General features: G+C 43.4%; 1 protein-coding gene across 2 annotated transcripts in view; it reads right to left on the reverse strand.

Moving 5' to 3' along the window:
* SYNJ2 (synaptojanin 2) overlaps positions 1 to 2,961 on the reverse strand; it is a 71,817-nt gene extending 68,856 nt beyond the window's left edge. For both annotated transcript variants that reach the window (XM_037391563.1, XM_037391562.1), the window contains exon 1: positions 2,443 to 2,961. In XM_037391563.1, the coding sequence (XP_037247460.1) occupies positions 2,443 to 2,563 (121 nt within the window). In that variant the 5' untranslated portion in view covers positions 2,564 to 2,961. The remainder of the gene's footprint in view (positions 1 to 2,442) is intronic.
* Between the last annotated feature and the right edge of the window lie 15,420 nt (positions 2,962 to 18,381).

Here is an 18,381-nt window from a genome sequence, read left to right on the forward strand (position 1 = left end):
TTTAAAAAACTTTACTTTAGAAATTGAAAATCAGACAGAGAAGCCAAAATTAACACAATCCTAGTGCTGTCTGAAACCACACATACATGACGTTTATGTTAACCTTCCACTGAAGCGTTCTATGGTTAGTAACAATCTAAAGGCCAGTCAAACAACAGAATTAGTGTTGTTACCACCCTGGCTGTGGCACTTCCTCTACACAATTACAAATTTACCATCACAATACCTACTGCTGGTTTTCCCTCCTTTTCTGGTCCTTTGCTGCATAAACAGAAGAAACAAACTCAACAGAAGAAACAGGCTCAACTGGACAAGCTAGCTTTTCCTACAATATAGGAACCAACCCAGGCAGGAAAAGAGAAACCAAATGAAATAAAATTACAAAGTTATTAGCATGGAGTGGGCTGGATGCCAACACATGCATGATTACAGTTACCTCAAAAGGTGAAACTGGACTTTCAAAAAGCATGGCAAACAGGCTTTCACACTAGCTGCTAGTGTGAAATATATACTATATATATATATATATATATATACTCTATATATATATACACTATACAAATCACCACTTCAAAATTCTAACGTACATTTTAAGAGACTATATAAATTCTCTAATAATTTTTAGCAGTAGCAATTCAAACGGGGAATAACAACACTGGGGAAGAAAAATCTACTCTAAATTGATGACCCCCTTGGATGAGTGAGATTGCAAATAATCTTTCCAACTACTGGTCATACAAATGGCTTGGGGTGCACTAGATGAATACTGGGTCTCTCAATTTTATTCATGCACATTGACTTTAGGCAGTGGAGCTGCTTTAGATTTGTATCAGAATAAGGAAACAGATCAAAACCCATTGAAATCAATGGAGAGCTTTAATGTCAACAGGTTTTTGCATCAGGGAAAGCAAGCAAAACGCTGCTCAGTACTACCAGACCTTTCACTTTGGCAGTTCATTGAAAACTGACACAAAAAAAACCCTAGAAAAATGTAACACATTCAGGTCCACTACAACCAATGAATTTAACAAGAAACTGAACCCTCAAAGTATTACACAACATAAAATTCCAATTAAATTAAAAAAAAAAACAACAAAAAAACCACAAGTGTGGCAAAGGACAGACCTTTATCATTACATGTCAAAAATTTTCCAGGACTATATCAAAACTATTCTTGTGAAAATCAGGTGCCACCTGATGACCTTTGTGGCTTTCTTAATTCATAAAATCCCAAATACCTGAAAATAAAGCATTTTAGTCTGGACATCTTGCCACCATGTATCACAGAAAATTCAGCTCAGTGGACCTGGATCCTGCCCTGACATTGTGTACAAACCACAACACTCTTACAGTTCTTGCTACACAGAGTTCACAGTTTAAGTCTTCCCCTTTTCCTTTGAGCTGCTTGAATATCGACTCCTACAGCACCACAAATATTGCAAATGATTGCAGGAACAGGTAAGTGTCACACACAAAACCATTTAAGAACACAGCACGACCACTGCATGTTCCTCTGCATGACTTTTTGCACCTTACATTCTCAGTCACCTCATTTTTCTGTGCGTGCCTCAACATTAGTAATGCATTAACTCATGGGCGGTAAGTATCAAAACACAAGATGAGACAACCCTGAACACGTTTACCACTTCCAATGCCCCAGGTGAGACTCGAGCTCCTCCAGTAGGAACCAGACACCCAAGCAACCATATACAGTGCAAACTACAAGGGCAGGTATGGAACCACAGCAAGAAGCCAGGTTTTCTTTACGGGACATGAATCTTGAGTCAGTCATCCAAAACAGTCTCTGCTGTGAACTGGTGATTAGCACCCGATGTAGCTAAATAGAAATTTCTTCGAGAGGCAGCAGGCTCCGTCCCTTTAGCGGGACCCTCCTCTGCAGTCAGCAAGGCTCATGCTGTACAGCGTAAGGCTGCAAGGTACCAGCCTTGCACAGCAAAGGTGACCTGTGCCGAGACCCCACAGCCACCAGGCAGGCGGGTGGCCTCTCCTGGCTCTTCCACCCCGGCTGCGGGTGAGGAAGCTAAAGGCACCCAGGGCAGGGAAAGAGCCGGTCAGTCATGGATCAGGCCTGGAGTCGCACAGGGAGGAAATGCTGACCAACAGTCCCCGCATGGCTGGGCACCGGGCTCACCCCAAAACCTCAACAAGTGGGCATGCCTGGAGGGCCATGCTGGAGGCCGGGGTTTAACGGGAGGTGAGCGAGTTCCCCGGGGCCCGGCTCTGCGCTCTCCCTTCCTCTCTCTCCACGCCACAGGGCAAAGTGCCCTAAACCGCCTGGGCACCGGCCGCTGCCGCTGCACCCCGGCACCGCTTCGCAGGCACCACGGAGGGACCGGGCGCGCACCCACAGACACGCCGCCTCCCCACGCCGCAGGCTCCCCCGGCCCGGCCCGGCCCGGCCGCCCGCCGCGGGGCACTTACTGAGCGCCGCCACGGTGCCGGCCTCCAGCAACAGGCAGTCCTGGCGGGTGCGCGCCTCCAGCAGGGCGCTCGGCCCCGGCTCCTGCTTCCAGAGCAGCCGCAGCCCTTTGCTCAGAGCCATGGGAGCCGCCGGTCGCAGCGAGGAAAGAGCCGGGATGCGACCCCTAGCGCGGGTGGCGAAGGGGCCTCCGTCTCCTCAAGCGCACGGAGCGCGGCGCTGGGGGCCGTCAGCAGCCCTGCGCCCCGCGGGAGCTCCTCCGAGCGCGGGGTCCCCGATCCTGGCAGAGCGCTTCTCCCCGGCGGCGGGGACGCCCAGGGAGGCGGGCGAGGAGGACGGCCGAGTCCCCTTCCCGGCAGCCGGTGACCTCAGCAGGCCTCCAAGTATCTGCGGGGGGGCGCCCGGCGGCGAAGGGAGCGGAGAGTTTGCGGCTGCCGCTTCTCCCGGTCCCCTGCGGCCCCGCGGCACGGCTGCTGCCGCCTCCTCGGGGAGTCCCGGCTGCGGCCGGCGGGGCGGGAGCAGCTTTCCCCTTTCCTCTCCGCCTTTCTCTTCCCGCCCACGGCCCCCCGTAAACTTTCCAGAGTTAACTTTGGCCCTCTGGCTCCCAGCTGCGGCTCCTCCTCCTGCGGGACAGGTACAAGCCGCCGGCGGGGCGCCACCACCCGCAGGGGGAGGGGAGGAGCGGAGGCCGGGACGCGGGCCCGGCGGAGCGCCGTGGGCCCCGGCCCGAAGGCGTCGTTCCCCACCCCCTGGGCGGCGGGCCCGCGCCGCGGCTGCTGAGGTGTAGCCGGCCGTCGAGCCCCGACAGCCCGGCGGCCACACCGAGCGCTTGCGGGCATCGCCCAGCGGCCCTGCGTGAGGCGAGGAGGGCCGGCGATAAGCGAAACGCCTTGAGACGGCGTAACTGCCTTCCCCGGCCGCGTGGCAGGCGGAGGCCGCTACCCGGCTTTGCCCTGGGAGAGGCTGCGCTGCCTCCCGCCTCCCGTGGGGAGCGGCCGGCCGGGCTCCCCGCGCCCCGCCGGGCTCCCCGCGCCCCGCCGGGCTGCCTGCCCGCCCCGCCGGGCTCCCCGCGCCCCGCCGGGCTGCCTGCCCGCCCCGCCGGGCTCCCCGCGCCCGGCCTGCCTGCGGGCCTTCCCGCCGCTGGCCGCCGTGAGGTGGTCCCGCTGGCGCAGCCGGGTAGCGCCGCTCCTTCGCGGGGTGCTTCCCCCGGCGCTCACGGAGTGTTTCGGCTGCGCCGTGAGCTGTGCATAAAGCGTTTTCGGGTAAAGGACACAAGGCACGTTTTAGGTTGACTAGTAATTACAGAGCAGTGTTGTGTGCTCCCCTTCACGGATACTGAGGATTCCTTTCACAATTCCCTGTTGAGGCCGTACAGGATGAAGTGCTAGTTTTTTCCAGAGCTCAGCCATGAGGACTGGATTGAGGATGTAGGCACAGGTACACAAACGCGTTTAAATAAGAGAAAATTTGCTCAAATTGCTAGCAGAAATTGTAGTCCTATTCATACACAGGTAAATCAAGCACAGTTCTAATTTGTTAGCATAGCAGAATTATGCCTTACACTTCCATGAAGAGAAACTACAAAATTCAAAATACCCAAACTACCATCTGTTGCAACTGTCTCACATAAATGTTGAGTACATCAGCCATGGCTGAGCTCTGCCCGGTGGAATGTAAGAGTCCCTGCCCCCACTAGTCGTTTGAAAAGAAGATTAATTTTAGGCATGTTTATGGCATGAAAACAGATAGCATTTGGAAAGGATCTGGTAGGGAAAGGTGGGACTGGTGTTTGCATAGGGCTTCCCCCCCCCCTTCCCCCAACCCTAATCTTTGATATTATGTAGGGTGAGATAGAGTGATGGGTAATGTAAAAAAAATGACCCAGAAACTGTAGAAATTAAGTGACCAGGATGAAAAAAGTAAGAGAGCACACAGCTCAAAAGTTTGGGGGTTTTAGAGGATGTAAGAAAGTGTGTGAATTAACCATTCTCAAACAAAAAAAGGTATGCCTTTCTTACAGCTGTCCTATGGGAATGGCAGACCAAGAATCCATTTATATCTTTGTCATCTTTCACCATGACCTGTTTCCCTAGAGAAAAGTGCTTACTCTATATGAAATACTGAAAGTATCACTTAAACAATTAGAGCTGCCTAAGACAGGTGTAGCACATGATTTTTAAAAGATGCCCTGCATCATGCACTTCTGTATTTAAAAATAAAATTTAAAATCAAAAATTTTGTGTGTGTGTGTGTGTGTGTTTGCCTTTGAGGAATGATTCTTTATAGTCGTCTTTAAACTCCACCATGAGAGTCAACTGTCACTTGGAGGACACTGGTATGTCACTCTGTTGCCCATGCTTGTAACTCATTAGTAGTTTTTGTCATTAGTGCTTTTCATCGCAAATTCCAAGAACACAAAATTTAGGACTGTTAATAAAAAACTTACTGTCAGATTTGCTGGGCCAAATACTAGAGAAAGGACTGGTGCACCTGGGATAGTATTGTTTTCAGGACCTTAAATCACTATGAGGGGATGAAGATGTGAGGAAAACTCAGATGAAGGTGGAAAACCAGAAACCTTTAGCAGTGTGTATGACAAAGCACTGCTTCCGTAGGTGGCTTCGTGAATGAGCCCTTCTTAATCTTTTACAGATAGATCATTTCAGATAGTTCCAGTTACAAAACATCCACAGTGTGGAAGGATGCATTTTTAAAGGTGTGATGTGATTACTGAAAAAGCAGTAAGTCAGTTAATTAGACTTTGTGTCACAGGTCAGTCACCTTAGAAACCTAAGGCTGAGAAAGCCACTATCAGAAAATGGTGGAGTGATATGAATAGAATATGACATGAATAAGGCCATACAATTTACAAATCTCCTTCACACAGCATAACATCCAAAGTGAGGGCTTAGACAGCAACCTTGTTCGATATATTAGGGGGGTATGTGAAAGTTTCCCTTGCCTTATTTTATGGCAGTCAAGATATTTTCATCTAACCAAACTGACTATGATTCAATGCACGGAAGTCCCTTTTTGAGGGAAGATGTTGAGACTGACAGATCATCTTTTAGCTGACATTTGGACTTGAGCTGTCTTGCTCCGGAGCATTCGTATGGGAGTACTGTAGAAACTGATTCTTGTAGTTATTTTGAGGAGTCCCTCAGGCGAACTCATTCCCTTTTCCACAGCATCTGTGGCCATACACCCTCATTAACTCCTCAGCATTTTTTAATTTCATCTTCCTTTGTTAGTGGATTTTTGCTTTCTTTTAATCTTCTGCCTTGATAGTTTCATCATACTAGTTTCTTTGTCCCTCTGCACACTCCCATCTTTGGTTCTGTATCACTCTACCTCTGAGCAGTCACGGATATTTTGCATTGCTTCCTGACTGTTCCCACAGCTAGAGTGGGAGGTGATCCCGCTGCCTCTGCTGCCTTCAGCTGAGAGAAGCAACAGGTCAGTGGGCTCTCTCTACTATTCTGCATGCACAGAATTGCCCTGGGTGGAATTATTTTGGAAAGTGGAACGCTTCTTGTCAGCAATAGTGCTCCTTTGCTTTCTTTTTCTCCTTCCAACTTCTTTTCCAGCTCCTGTCTTTAGAGGAGGGGGAGGGAGATCCTTCTTTCTCCCTGTCAGAAGGGGAGGAATCCTTAAGATCTCACGTTTGCTGACTGCAGAACTATGTGAAATGCAGTTCAACCAAAATTTCAGCACTGGTATGTTAGGGGGCCAGCCTCCATGGTAGGAGGATACAGCCTTCAGCTACTAAATGAATTTTAATTCGTGTTAGCTCACCTTGGCATATTGTGTTGCAGATAAAGTCCACACTGTGTTTAGACAGATTTTTCAAGTACTGTTCTTTTGCTATCATTAGAAATTCAGCTGTTACCTCAGCTTTAAAAGTCACCTCAGTGTAATTTCTGAACACTTCTATCTTCTTCCAAATCATGATTCAGTCTGGTTCACATTTCTCGCCCATCCCATCCCCAGCCCCTTGTTTACCTCTGAAGCGTGCTATGCATTATGACTCCTGCTCCTAGGTCTTTATGGTAATGGATGTTTACAGGGTCTGGATAACTGCTTTAATGAAAAAGAGTCCTGCATTTTGATCTTAGCAGGTAGCACTGTATGTTTGTCTGGAGATCATCATCAGAAGAACAAAAGGGGTGATACAAACCTGAGTTTAACAGAACTGGGGAGAGCAGGGTATATTGGGCTTAGCTGTCTGTGACCTGTCTGGAAGTGCTGTGTGAACCCCATATCCTAGACTTTGGGGCACAGAATATCTGAGTGTCCCCTTGCCTGTCTTTATGTGCTATTGAGTGACCTGGTGGTCTTTGCAATCTGGGACTCTTGTACAAAAAGCTTTGCTAATACACAGTAAACAAAAAACCTAAAAAATATCTGTCTGTGTCCAGTATTATGCTACTGGAAGCAATATTAATTTTTTTAAAGATCTGAAATCAAGTATAAAAGCTTACTTATGATGGCATTCCCTGGAGATTTCTGGCCACTTGCACATAGCCTCAGTGGTCACAAATTCCTCAGGAAATGTGTGTGCCCACAAGGTCATTGAAAACATGGTTTTGGTTTTGCCTTTTATGAGAAGCTTTTGACTTCAGTAAGTAAAGAAGAAATAGGGGAAATGCCTCAGCATAGCTTTTCCTGCACATGACATTCAAAACAACTAGTAACTGCTGCTAATATGCAAAGCCTTTTATTGTTTTCACATTTTTTAATTAATATTAGAATCACTTTTATTTAAAGCTGAATTTGCCACAGACAATCATTTACAACATCTGTAGGCTAAAGAGCTCAAAATACTGCTCTGAAAGTAGCTGTGGGTTTTAAATGCCACCTCAACACTCACAGTGAAATTGAGAGAAGAGCTTTCTATTCTAGTTGACACTGGTCTTGACTGCGAAGAACTTTGTGTACAAAAGACATCTGGTACTTCATTACAGAGACAGTCTGATACACTTTGATCTAGGTCACTGTTTCTCAAAAAGGTCAACAGCATTTCCTTAAAAATAACTCGGAAAAGCGTAAGAAAAGTGATAAATTAATATGCTTTATTTGTGTGGTTAGATTTTGACAAAGAACATGTGACTTTGCCATGAGTGTAAGAGGAGTGATGCAGAGACAATTTCTTTGCTTAAGCCAGTGACAGTATTTTCAACTTTCCACTCCTATTTACAATTTTTCCTGACGAGCTCCCATTATTCCTTGCCCTTGTGGTCTGTGGTCCTTAGAACTGAAAAAAGAAACTTTTAATGCTAATATTTCTGTATCAGTATTACTATTTAACCGATTGTTTGGAAGGGAGAAGGGTGGGCTAATAAAGCAGACCTGAGCTTCCAGTTCAGCAGGACACTAAAACATATGCCTAACTTCATCAGTAACCTAATTCTCACAGCTTCTCGCTTGGATGAGACTTCTGAAGTGAATAAATAGTGTGGGTTCAGCTGCTAAAGGTGGCTGGACTGGAAGCCAACTGGCTTTAGGTCCAGACTGAGTCAGGGCCTACCTGGCTGCAGGCTGCATCTCCAGATTGGCAGAAGTTTGGGCTGTGAATTCAAGCTCTGAACATGTACCAGAAGTGGCTGAGAGATGCTCTAGTGGCGTGCTAACTGTTTTATAAATGCTGCTAATGAAAAATTGCGTTTGAAGTGTTGTTGGGAGGTCAGTGGAATTTCCCTCCTCCTCTTCAACGTATATTTTAACTGTGTGCACTAAATGAGACATCCATCTAGAGAGACAGATTGACTGCATTCCCAGATAGTAGCCTTTTCTTATTAAGAGACTATTTTCAGTAACAGCAGCTGCTTTAAAGCTTAACTTTCTTCATCGCAAAACTATGTGCAGATGAGCAGCATTAGTCAGATGGTGTTTATTTAGGCAGTAATAGTGACCAGACAAGCAGATATAATTTTTATTCTTTCTTCCAGACTGACATGATTAATTGTAGGTATTCCTCTCTCATGCTCAAAGGACTAGGAAGCCACAGAGTTTTCCACTGCTTCTTGCCTAATTTTCTGGAACTCCTGATAGAAAGCAAAAATGCTTAATAAAATACAAAGTAAATTAAACTGCTTAATATCTTACACAGGCAGAGATGCAGCATGTGCATCGGCAGTTTTTCTCAGTGAGCATGTGCCTTTTCTTATCTCCTGACAAATTGTGCACACCTGTGTTGAACATCGAAAAGCAGGGAGTCATGATTACCCCATATCAAGGGATATGGTTTTGATGAGGCAAAAAAGGCCTTCATCTTGTCCATGAATCAACTATGAAGAAAATTCCAGAAAGAGGCAATCCCAGATTGCCTGTTGTAGCATTTCTCTAGTATATAGTGGTTACCATTGTCACAGACAGGGTACTGGAAAAGACTGCAGCAAAGTCATTCCTAATTTCATTCCTAAATAAGAATTGAACTATTCTGTTGATGCTCCATATTTGTAAGAAGTTTTCCTGGTTGTTCAGAACCTGTGAGTTTCATTGTCTGTTGAGATGTTCTAGCTAGCCAGACAGAAACAGATGAATACAAGGGTAGGAAATGCAAGAATAGAACAGAAAGCTGATTATGATACAAAATATGAACCTGAAGCTAAATAATTTAAAAGAATAAAACCCACCCTTGCATTTCTTAGATTATCCAAGTTGTACAGAAATTGGAAAAGTTGAGGAGAAAATGCAGCCTGTCAAGTCACAGCAGGGTTTCATATATATCTGTATAATTTTGATGGTGCAGTTCACTTTATTTATTGAGGAAAATTGTTAGCTTCTGATTCCTCTTACTATGATTCATTTGTAAATGGATTCTGTTCACATAAAAATCTTTAGTTATGTTGTTCTTGAGTCTGTATTGGGTAATACAGACTACACATGAGGAACAAAAGGAGCAGATAGAGTAGATGAGACCTATAATGAGGAATTTAACAATGAGGGGTGGGAAGAGAGGGCAAGGAGAATGGAGTTTCCATGCTCAATTCCTAATTCTAATTCATGTTAATTTATTTGAAGCTTCTTGTACTAAAGTCTGCCCTCAGTGTAATCAGACATTCAAGGGAGAATATCTTCTATGGAGTTTCAGCATGTAAGCATATAGTGGGAGTTGTTTGGACACTCATAAGGATAATGGAGCATGTTAACTGAGTTTATTTTCAGTGCTGGCTATATACAGTTGTAGCATTTTGTAATAGGATTTTGTTAGATGAGCACATGTTCTGTGTTCACCGAAATGCATATATAAAACCAAAGGAGGCTGGTATTTTAAAGCAGTCTCACATGCCAGTTCTTTTTTTCTTGCATACATAACACAAAGCTAAAGCAAAAATAAAGTTTTTTGTGAACATAAGTGAATGCTGGACACAACCTATCCATGTAAAGGTTTCAGATACAAAAAAGAGATAACAAAAATAGAGTGCTCTACTTGGAGAGCACCACTTTAATACAATCAAATCATGACATCAATGGGTTTTCAGAAACTAAGTGCTTCCCTTCAGAAACATGAATTTGTAACAAAAGCACATGAAATCACTGCTTTCCAAAAGAAAGAAAGAACTAACTTTAGAGAACACAAGGGGCAAAATTTATTGCTGTTCTTTGACTCATTTCATCTTGTGTAAATCAATATATTATCAGCATTTTACTTTTTCATACTTTTCTTCAGGATTTCATAGGTCTTTAAACACAGCATATGGCAGCAGTAATCTGTGCCACTACCCTGGTGAAACACAACCACTATCTAGCAACCAGTACCACCACCCTACATCTACTGAGAAAAGGAGCCTTATATCTCTGTAATGAGTAGGTTAATTTCTGAACCCTGGTTCTTTATATATAAGTTCCATGGGAAACATTCCCTAGGTGTAAGATTCAGGATTCATTTGCTGCATCTTTCTTAAGATACAGAATTTCTAGCTTTTACCTTTGATAATGGACCACTTGTATGCCAGATATTAACCCACATCAAAAAAAGCCATGTATTCAGTCACCCTCTCAAAGCAACCCAAACTGTCTTGCATGCATAGATTTGTTCTTCTGTTATCACACGTCAGTATTTTTTCCATTTTAGTTGCATCCAATACAACATATGTGGTGCTTTTAAATTGAGGTTAGGCTTGTTTATCTCATTTCATTTTATAAACAGATGCTTTGCAGTAGAGCATTTCTCATGTTCTAGAAAGCCCTGCCCATTAATTTTCAGATTTAGGAGGGGTTTCAGACCAAAGAGCAAGGGAGCAAAAGGCAGTGTAATAACATGCTTCCATGAAGGAATGGGAACATACTTGTTTACATGGAAGACTGAGGGTTTGGGGTTTTTTTTAACTGCTTTCGTAAATTTTGAAAAATCTTGTAGAAATAGCATTGGGTGATAATCTCAGGTGTTCCTTTTCTCAGCAGCTTTATAACAAGATGACTTAGACCAACTAGTTTGAAAAGTCCCGTGAATATGAACTAGTTCAAATCAGAATAGTTAATGGAGTTCCTCAGTACAACACCAGCCATGAACTGGAAAAGGGTAAAGAAAAACTGAAACAGTAAAGTAGAGAAAACTGGATGAGGAGTCAAGCTATTTCACAGCTCCATAATTTATGGTGAACGTGGAGTGAATAACATATGTTTTTCTTGAAAGGAAAGGAGGATTGTAGAATGAAGTGTTACCTCTGTCAGTGCTGCTGTAAAGGGGTAGCTGATGAAACAGCACAGAGTGTGTGAATGAGGAGAACAGACCAGAAAAGAAAAGGACTGAGGAAATACCATGGTTTAAAGTTATTTGAACAACCGTTTTGGGATGTTACATTATTCTTAATGCACCAATTAAATCCATGGACTATGTGCATGTACAAGTAAAAATAGGTAGGCTTCCATTCTGCTTGCTAGTCAATATTTGGGTTTTGACAGTTTGACTTGTTTATTTAGGTGGGCCATTCTCCTTCACTAAAACAAGATTTTGCATTGCTTTTACAAAAAGAATTGCCTGTACCTCTAACCCATGCCATATCTACTATTAATGTAGAAACAATTATGGGGTTTGAGATTGATTAAGAATGACGTGTTCCCACCCAGGGTGCAGGTGGTTTAGACTTCCCTGTGCCTGTAGCCTTCATGCAATCCCTGCTAGCCTGGGGATTGGTCATGGCACGCATAGCAAAAATGATTAGTCCACATAGATAAGTAGGCTAGTCTAGCGCTTGGTGGCCCTGCTGATTAAAAGTTACAGCAATTAGAGCTAAACTCATTTGCAGGCTACTACATTTTTTTTTCTCCAAATGTGCGGGAATGGAGGAGCTCAAAAATTATCAGGGTGGAAGTGGGGTGAGAAACCACTTTTCCCTCTAGTCTGCACTCCATCCCTAGGACATTTCCTCACTTTTGGTAGCAGCCACACCATTACAGGTACGCCAGCAGCACCCAGGCAGGCTGGTGTAAATGGGAAGGGGTGAACACAGAGCACAGGCAGGCAAAAATAATCTCAGCAGCTTGGTAAAGCAGGGATGGTGGTGGTGATGGAAAGACTGTGTGTGGGTGTGGCTGCAAAAGCTCAGCAAAGCTGTGGATTTTGGGGGAAGCCAGCTCCTGGGGTGTGAAAATTAGTGCCACACAAAACTAACTTTGGAGGGCAGGGGAAGCTGGAGTATGACACCAGTGCTCATGTTTTCCCCTCTGTTTGAAGTCAAAAGCAACAGCCCTACTTCTGTCACACACCCAGTCTGTCATTCACCTCGTGCAACGTGTTTGCTGCTGTTTTCATTAATTCTGCTTCATTAGCTATTTGGATTGCCTTCCTTGCTGCCCTCATCACCAACTTTATTTTCTCTTCCTTATGCTCCCATTACCCTTCCTCTTCTTTTTCCCTCTCCCTCCCTTCTCCCTGCTTTGTTCTCTGACACTTTTTGCCCAACTGGTCCGCTGATGGTTAGTTTCTGTTATTAGTGATCTTCATGCATAGGGAGAGTTACTGCTTGATTATCCCTGCAATCACTTCCTGTGTCTTTTAAAAAGATGGGTGCAATGACAGCTTTCCTGTGCTCTTCTTAGAGAGTAGCTACCTTGAATAATATTCCCTGCATATTTTAGTAAGAGTTCAGCTGAATTCTCTCTTTACTCCTTCCAGAAATTTGAAATAGACTTTGTCTTGTCCTGGAGATTTATTGCAAACTACATGGAGGGGGCAGAACTGGTGCAGATCTTTTCCACATGGAAACACAGATGTTCCTAGCATGCCTGAATGAAAGCAGAGATGCTCTCATTCAGCTTAAAAATGCCTCTTAGAAGACAGAGTAAACAAACTCAGTTTAATTCTAGAAGCTGCCACTGAGAAGGCTGCCCTCATGTGTGGATGGGCCAACATATTGCAGAGAAACCATTATAAAATGACTACTTTTAAGCAATCTGCTACCTTAAAAGACAGATCTATGCACATTGACTAGACTTAATAGATTAATATATTTTTTATGATCATCTGCAATATTGCCTAGTGCTGGCTATTGAGTTTAACTTAGTGGTGGCTGGAGTCCCACAGGAGAAAACACTCAAGGTATCCTGGGGCAGATTTCCAGGGCTGTTTACTCACTGTGTGAGAAGCCAGCTATACTCACACCTTCTCTGTGCCTTCAGGGCCACCAGCCCTCTAGCACAGCCTTTTTTGGCAAAGCACAGAGCAGAACCAACACACATTGTAAGATCTTAGCAGGCTCTGCACAGGGCCAGACAAGGTGTCATTACATCCTGGGGTCAAGGGGGAACTGGAAAGCAGCAGTGCACATCTGTCTTGTCTTTCTCCATGCTGTAGAAGAGTTTATCACCAGACCTGTGTGCTGCGCACACACCTGGAGCCAGCCAGGGTTCAGCAGTGGACCTGAGCTCATTACCGCTCTCTGGCTCCACAGCAGTGAGAAACAGCCCAGAGACCATGTACAGCTCCATGGTGCTGTCTGTGCAGCTGCAGGTGTTCGTGCAAGCTCCCTTGCAACAGCCCAATACAATGTTAGTTGGTTGGGTTTTGGTTTTTTCCATGACACAAAATCCCCTTCAGGAAGGGCTGGTATACTTTACTATTAAAAAATTACTTAAGGCCACTAGTCATTTTTACTAGATACTAACACTAAATAATTACAACATAAGCCTAGCAGCTCACTTGGAGGGGAGCTGTGTCAGACAGCACCCACAAACACAGCTTTTCTGAACTCTTGCTCTAGGAGCAGATCAAACCCTCAATCCCCTCTGAAGCCCCTGCTGCTCCTGCAAGTTGCCCTTTTCTCATGCTGATTTTACGCCACATTCAAATAGATCCAACTCCTGTAGCCATCCTGCAGACATTTTACAGTACAGCAGCCTTTGGATAGCAACCTCCTCTTAGTGATGGCAAATTTGGTTTAAATTTTGGAAGATTTTCATAAACACTTGCATTGTGATTTTTTTGGGGGTTTTGTTGTTGTTGTTTCCTTTCTGCCAAGCATTAAGACTGCGTTTATAACCAGATAGACTGGCAGTAGTTGTTACACCAGTAAAGTTTACTCCCAAGTAAGCATAAACATGCTAATGCTAGGGAAGGGATGTTCTGTACCTACCTCTTTCCCAAAACTTTGTCTTGGAGAAAAACAAGCAAGCAAACAAACAAGCAAGCCCTTGCTTAAGTTTGGTAGGTGTGATTTGGCCAGAAATGTCACTACTTAAACAGGGAAGACAAATGAAGGTTCCTTACTTCTCCACTTTCTTTGCTAGCATAATGAGTCCTGAGCAGTGCGGTCCTGGTGAGCGCAATCAGAAGGGAACCTGCTGGGGCAGCGTCAAGCTCAGCAACTCCATCCGAACAGCAAGCAGCCCATTTTATATTTTGCTACTATATTGCTACAGATGCTGTGTTTAACTTTTCATTCACTTATCTTCCAGCTGCCGAGTTTTTAAACCAAATATTTACTGAGCTTAAAAATACTGGTCAACAATTAGAAAGCTGTCCCTCATCCTTGTATAGCCCTCACTATTGAGGCACCTTCTCCTTTGGAAATAGTTTGACTTGGTGAATTGTATTATTGGATGCACCAAACTTGACAAGATCCAGTGTCTGGCTTTGAAAAAAATTTGATTAAAAATAATAATATAAATAGATGAACATTGGATAAACAGTGGTGCACTCTTGTTTTGGGCTACTGAAGGTCTGCGTTTCCAGCATATCATTGGACATTATAGTGGCAGATTTATTTTTTTTTTTAAAAGATTAAAAAAAAAAGATGGGATTTTCACATAAACATTTTAAGGGGCTTTAAGAAATGCCAGTAGATATTTCAGATTCCTAGTACAGTTGTGAGCGCTGGTAGTATCATAAGGGGATGCCATCCTATCCAAAGCCCTGCAGACAGTCTTACGGAATGGCAAGAACATACTAGCAATGACATCCTCCTGCCCTAGCAGGAGATGCAGTCTGAGAGATGCCAACGAAATGAATACAGTGCAATTTATGTTAGGAGTGTAATAAATTTTGCTGGGTCCAGAAAGGTCTAGATGAGCAGGCAATGCACAAAGATCACATAGCAGCAGGGAGATACTCTTTCCCCAAAATGTGAAGCAGAGAAGTAAGCACAATAAAGAGATGCATTTAATCTCTTAATTTAATAAGATTAAGAGATTAAAGTCTATCTAGATTTACAAATATTACAATGAGTTTGTGTTTTGTTGAGCTGTTTGAAATGGCAATGTTATTTGCTAATTATTTTAACATGACTATTGTTCTAAGATAATTCATTGTCCTAGAAACCTCTACCACTTCTGTATACCAAGGACTATAGAGTACAACAGCTAGTACCTCACCTAACCTAATTATCTTGATGTAATTACAGATCTGAAAGAAGCCTGATAAATACTTAGCTTTTGTATTGGAAGTACTGTTAAATTTAGCATCCAGTTTAATTCACAACTGTCACTTTTTTTTTTTGTTAACAGACTGATTTTCTTCAGATATTCTACTATAAATGGTCACAAATTAAAAGCTTGCCTCTCAATTTATCAGTTTTCAGTCCCTTTACCCTCTCCTTTGGTACTGAAAGGATGAGAGACTGCTCTTCACAGTCCCCATTCTGTAAACTCCAGTCTGATGTCCCACTATTTTCAAGTCTCCTGTGGGTGACCAAATTCACTAGTCATTGAGGCATCATATAATTGCAGGTGGATGTGGGTGGATACTATGACAAGCAATTTAATAGGTACTTCTTGCACGTATCAGAAACTGCGCCATTGTAAACTGTCAGGGGCTCTGGAGTTAGGCATCAGCTGAAGGGTCTGGGGCCAGAGCAGGGCAAAGGAGGAGAAGGAAGCTGGGTAGGGGCCTGGGGATTGCAGTTTTGAATTTAGGTGGATTTCAGCATCAAATTTCTCCCTCAGAATTAGCAGTTGGGTTCCATCCTCAGCCCTCCTACCTTCTTGGCATATGGCAATTCATTTGTCCCTCTTTCCCTGTCAGCAATATACACAGAGAATACTCGCACATCCTGGTACAGGTGTGTGATGGCAAAAGGTACAAATACTTGTCTGTCCGTCCATCCATCCCTCCACTAACGTTTCCTGTGAGGAAGCCTACAGGAAAAATTATGTACATTCAGAGCAGGTTAATTTACTGAAACCAGTAACTGGAAAGCTCACCTGGTGCTGGCTTTCATACTGCTCCCTGATCTTTGCTAGCTCAGGGCAGACATTGTTTGGGGGCAGCAGGAAGCCTGAAGAAACAGTGAGACACCGAAACATCAGACTGCAGCATGCTCCCTTGGCCGGACACCCCCAGGCAGCTGTGTTTCAGTCCCAGGGCACTTGACTTGCTTTGGTTTAGCTAATGTGCAGTGCTCTTCCTCCCCTAAGCTCAGTGCTGTGCTTACAGACACAGCCTTTCTGTTGGTCACCCCTTCACGTAAATGGGACCGCACAGCCCACTGACTCACTGATCCCAGCTGCTTAAGCTCATCCCTTCTAGGTAGCCCAGCACGAAGGCATTTTCCTAAGAGACATGTTACAGTTGAAATGCATAAGGGCTCCATAGTGTAGTTATTTTTGGCAGGGACCCAACAGCTAAACAAAATTAATGCCACTGCCCATTGCCCATTCTCTCATTGCTTCTTACCTTTGGGTAAATCTTTTCAGGAAATGCTGAAAAGCAATTCAAAACCCTAACAGAGACCTTTAATATTTTTTCCCCCTTTCCAGAGTCACAGACTTTCTCTGCCTTGCCAAGCCCTGCAGGCAATGCCTTTTTTCTACTGCCCCAGCCAAGCCTCTTCTAAGCTGGGCAATGACAAATACTCTTTCCTGTATCCCTCTCTCCTCCCTTCCCCTTTATCGGTTGTTAGATGGTCAAAGAACCTGCCTGGTTACTGATTCACTTGGCAGATCACTTTTCTCAGTTTTACACCTTTCTTCGCAGGCTTGTCATCCCAGAGGGACTGACTCAGCAATCTTAACTAGCACAAATGCTGCACATTCCTATATACATGCATACACATATATCACTTGTCCCCTATTCCTTGCTCTTGGCGAGTCTCTTTGAGAACAGACTAATAACTAAGTAACAGGCTAAATAAGTAACATACAGTTCAAAAGAAACCAAACCACTACATTTTAAATTTTTTTCAGTCTCCACAATCTTTCTATATTTTCTGTTATTTTTATACTCTTACCTTTTACCATTAGTCTGCTGAGATAACCTCAAACAAACCTCTTGGAGCTAGCAACTTAATTATAACTTTAAAATTCTACTCCATTATATATTTTTTAGAAAAAATATTTCTTGGAATAACAGTTTGTCAAATCATTTGTTTGTTTGGGGAATGACATTTCAGAAGATAAAAGATACCAAGTGAAGAGTAACAATTTTAGATTTGGATCTACTGAGATTTAATTGCAACAGAAGGCAATGTGAATTAAAAGGGACCTTAAACTGATAAACATGTGCTAAGACAAAGTAAGTTTATTAGCAAATAATATTAAAAACTGAACAGTCTTCAAAGATGCTAATTTTAAGATGAAAATTAAGGGTAGCAAAAGTCTGCTGTTAACAGAAAACAGTAAGTATGAGACACCTTCTTACTTCAGCCCTGACAGAAAAAGATGTCATTTACAACAGGAGAATATAGCCACAGGCCAGAATAAGAGAAGAACTTTGTTTAGTAAACATGAGTCAGCTGGCTTCAGATTGACAGGACTGGTTGAAAGAAACTAATTAAGTCTATCATGAAGCAAACCGCTTTTAACTCTGTAGATCGCAAGAAGCTAGAGTTCAGAAAGTTCAGCAGGAAGGCGGTAGCCATACTAACTGGAATCTGAAGGAAGGCAAAAAAATCACAATAGTTAGGAAAGAATGACCAATTTGGAAAGATTAAAAGGCCCAGATTAAAAATAGGCAAACACATTTTTTACCTTTATAAAACAAGGAAATTATGCCAGTTTAAATTCAGTAACCCAAAGATACTGACTTGTGTCAGCAAAGATCCTGCAAAGATCCCAAAGTCACAACTGACGTACAAAGAGCCAGGGAGGGGGAGGAAGCAAAAAACCAGCTAAGCTAAGTTTGTTGAGAAGAATCCATGTAAACAGTCAAAATAGCCTCCTTTGACTGGAAGATTAGCCTCATTAAAAACAGGGGATACAGAGATGAAACCAGATGGAGTTTAGAAATAATCTTGATAAATTTCTCACATTCAAATCTTAGAAGAAATTCAAGAAAATGTGTTTAAATATGGTGACTATTAGCTAGGCATAAGACAAGTTGAAAACTTATCCTAGAAGTCTATTAAATAATTGCAATGTAATATGAGTTTATTAAAAGCAAAAAAAAAAACCAAACCCTGCATGACCCCAAACTAGGTCTGGGTTTGCAAATACAGACAGAACTGAACATTATAAATTAAAAGTGTGGTTGGGAATTATATTTCATTCATGATAGATGCACAGAA

Source organism: Falco rusticolus, chromosome 6 (genome assembly GCF_015220075.1).
Source record: "Falco rusticolus isolate bFalRus1 chromosome 6, bFalRus1.pri, whole genome shotgun sequence".
NCBI classification, from domain to species: Eukaryota; Metazoa; Chordata; class Aves; order Falconiformes; family Falconidae; genus Falco; species Falco rusticolus.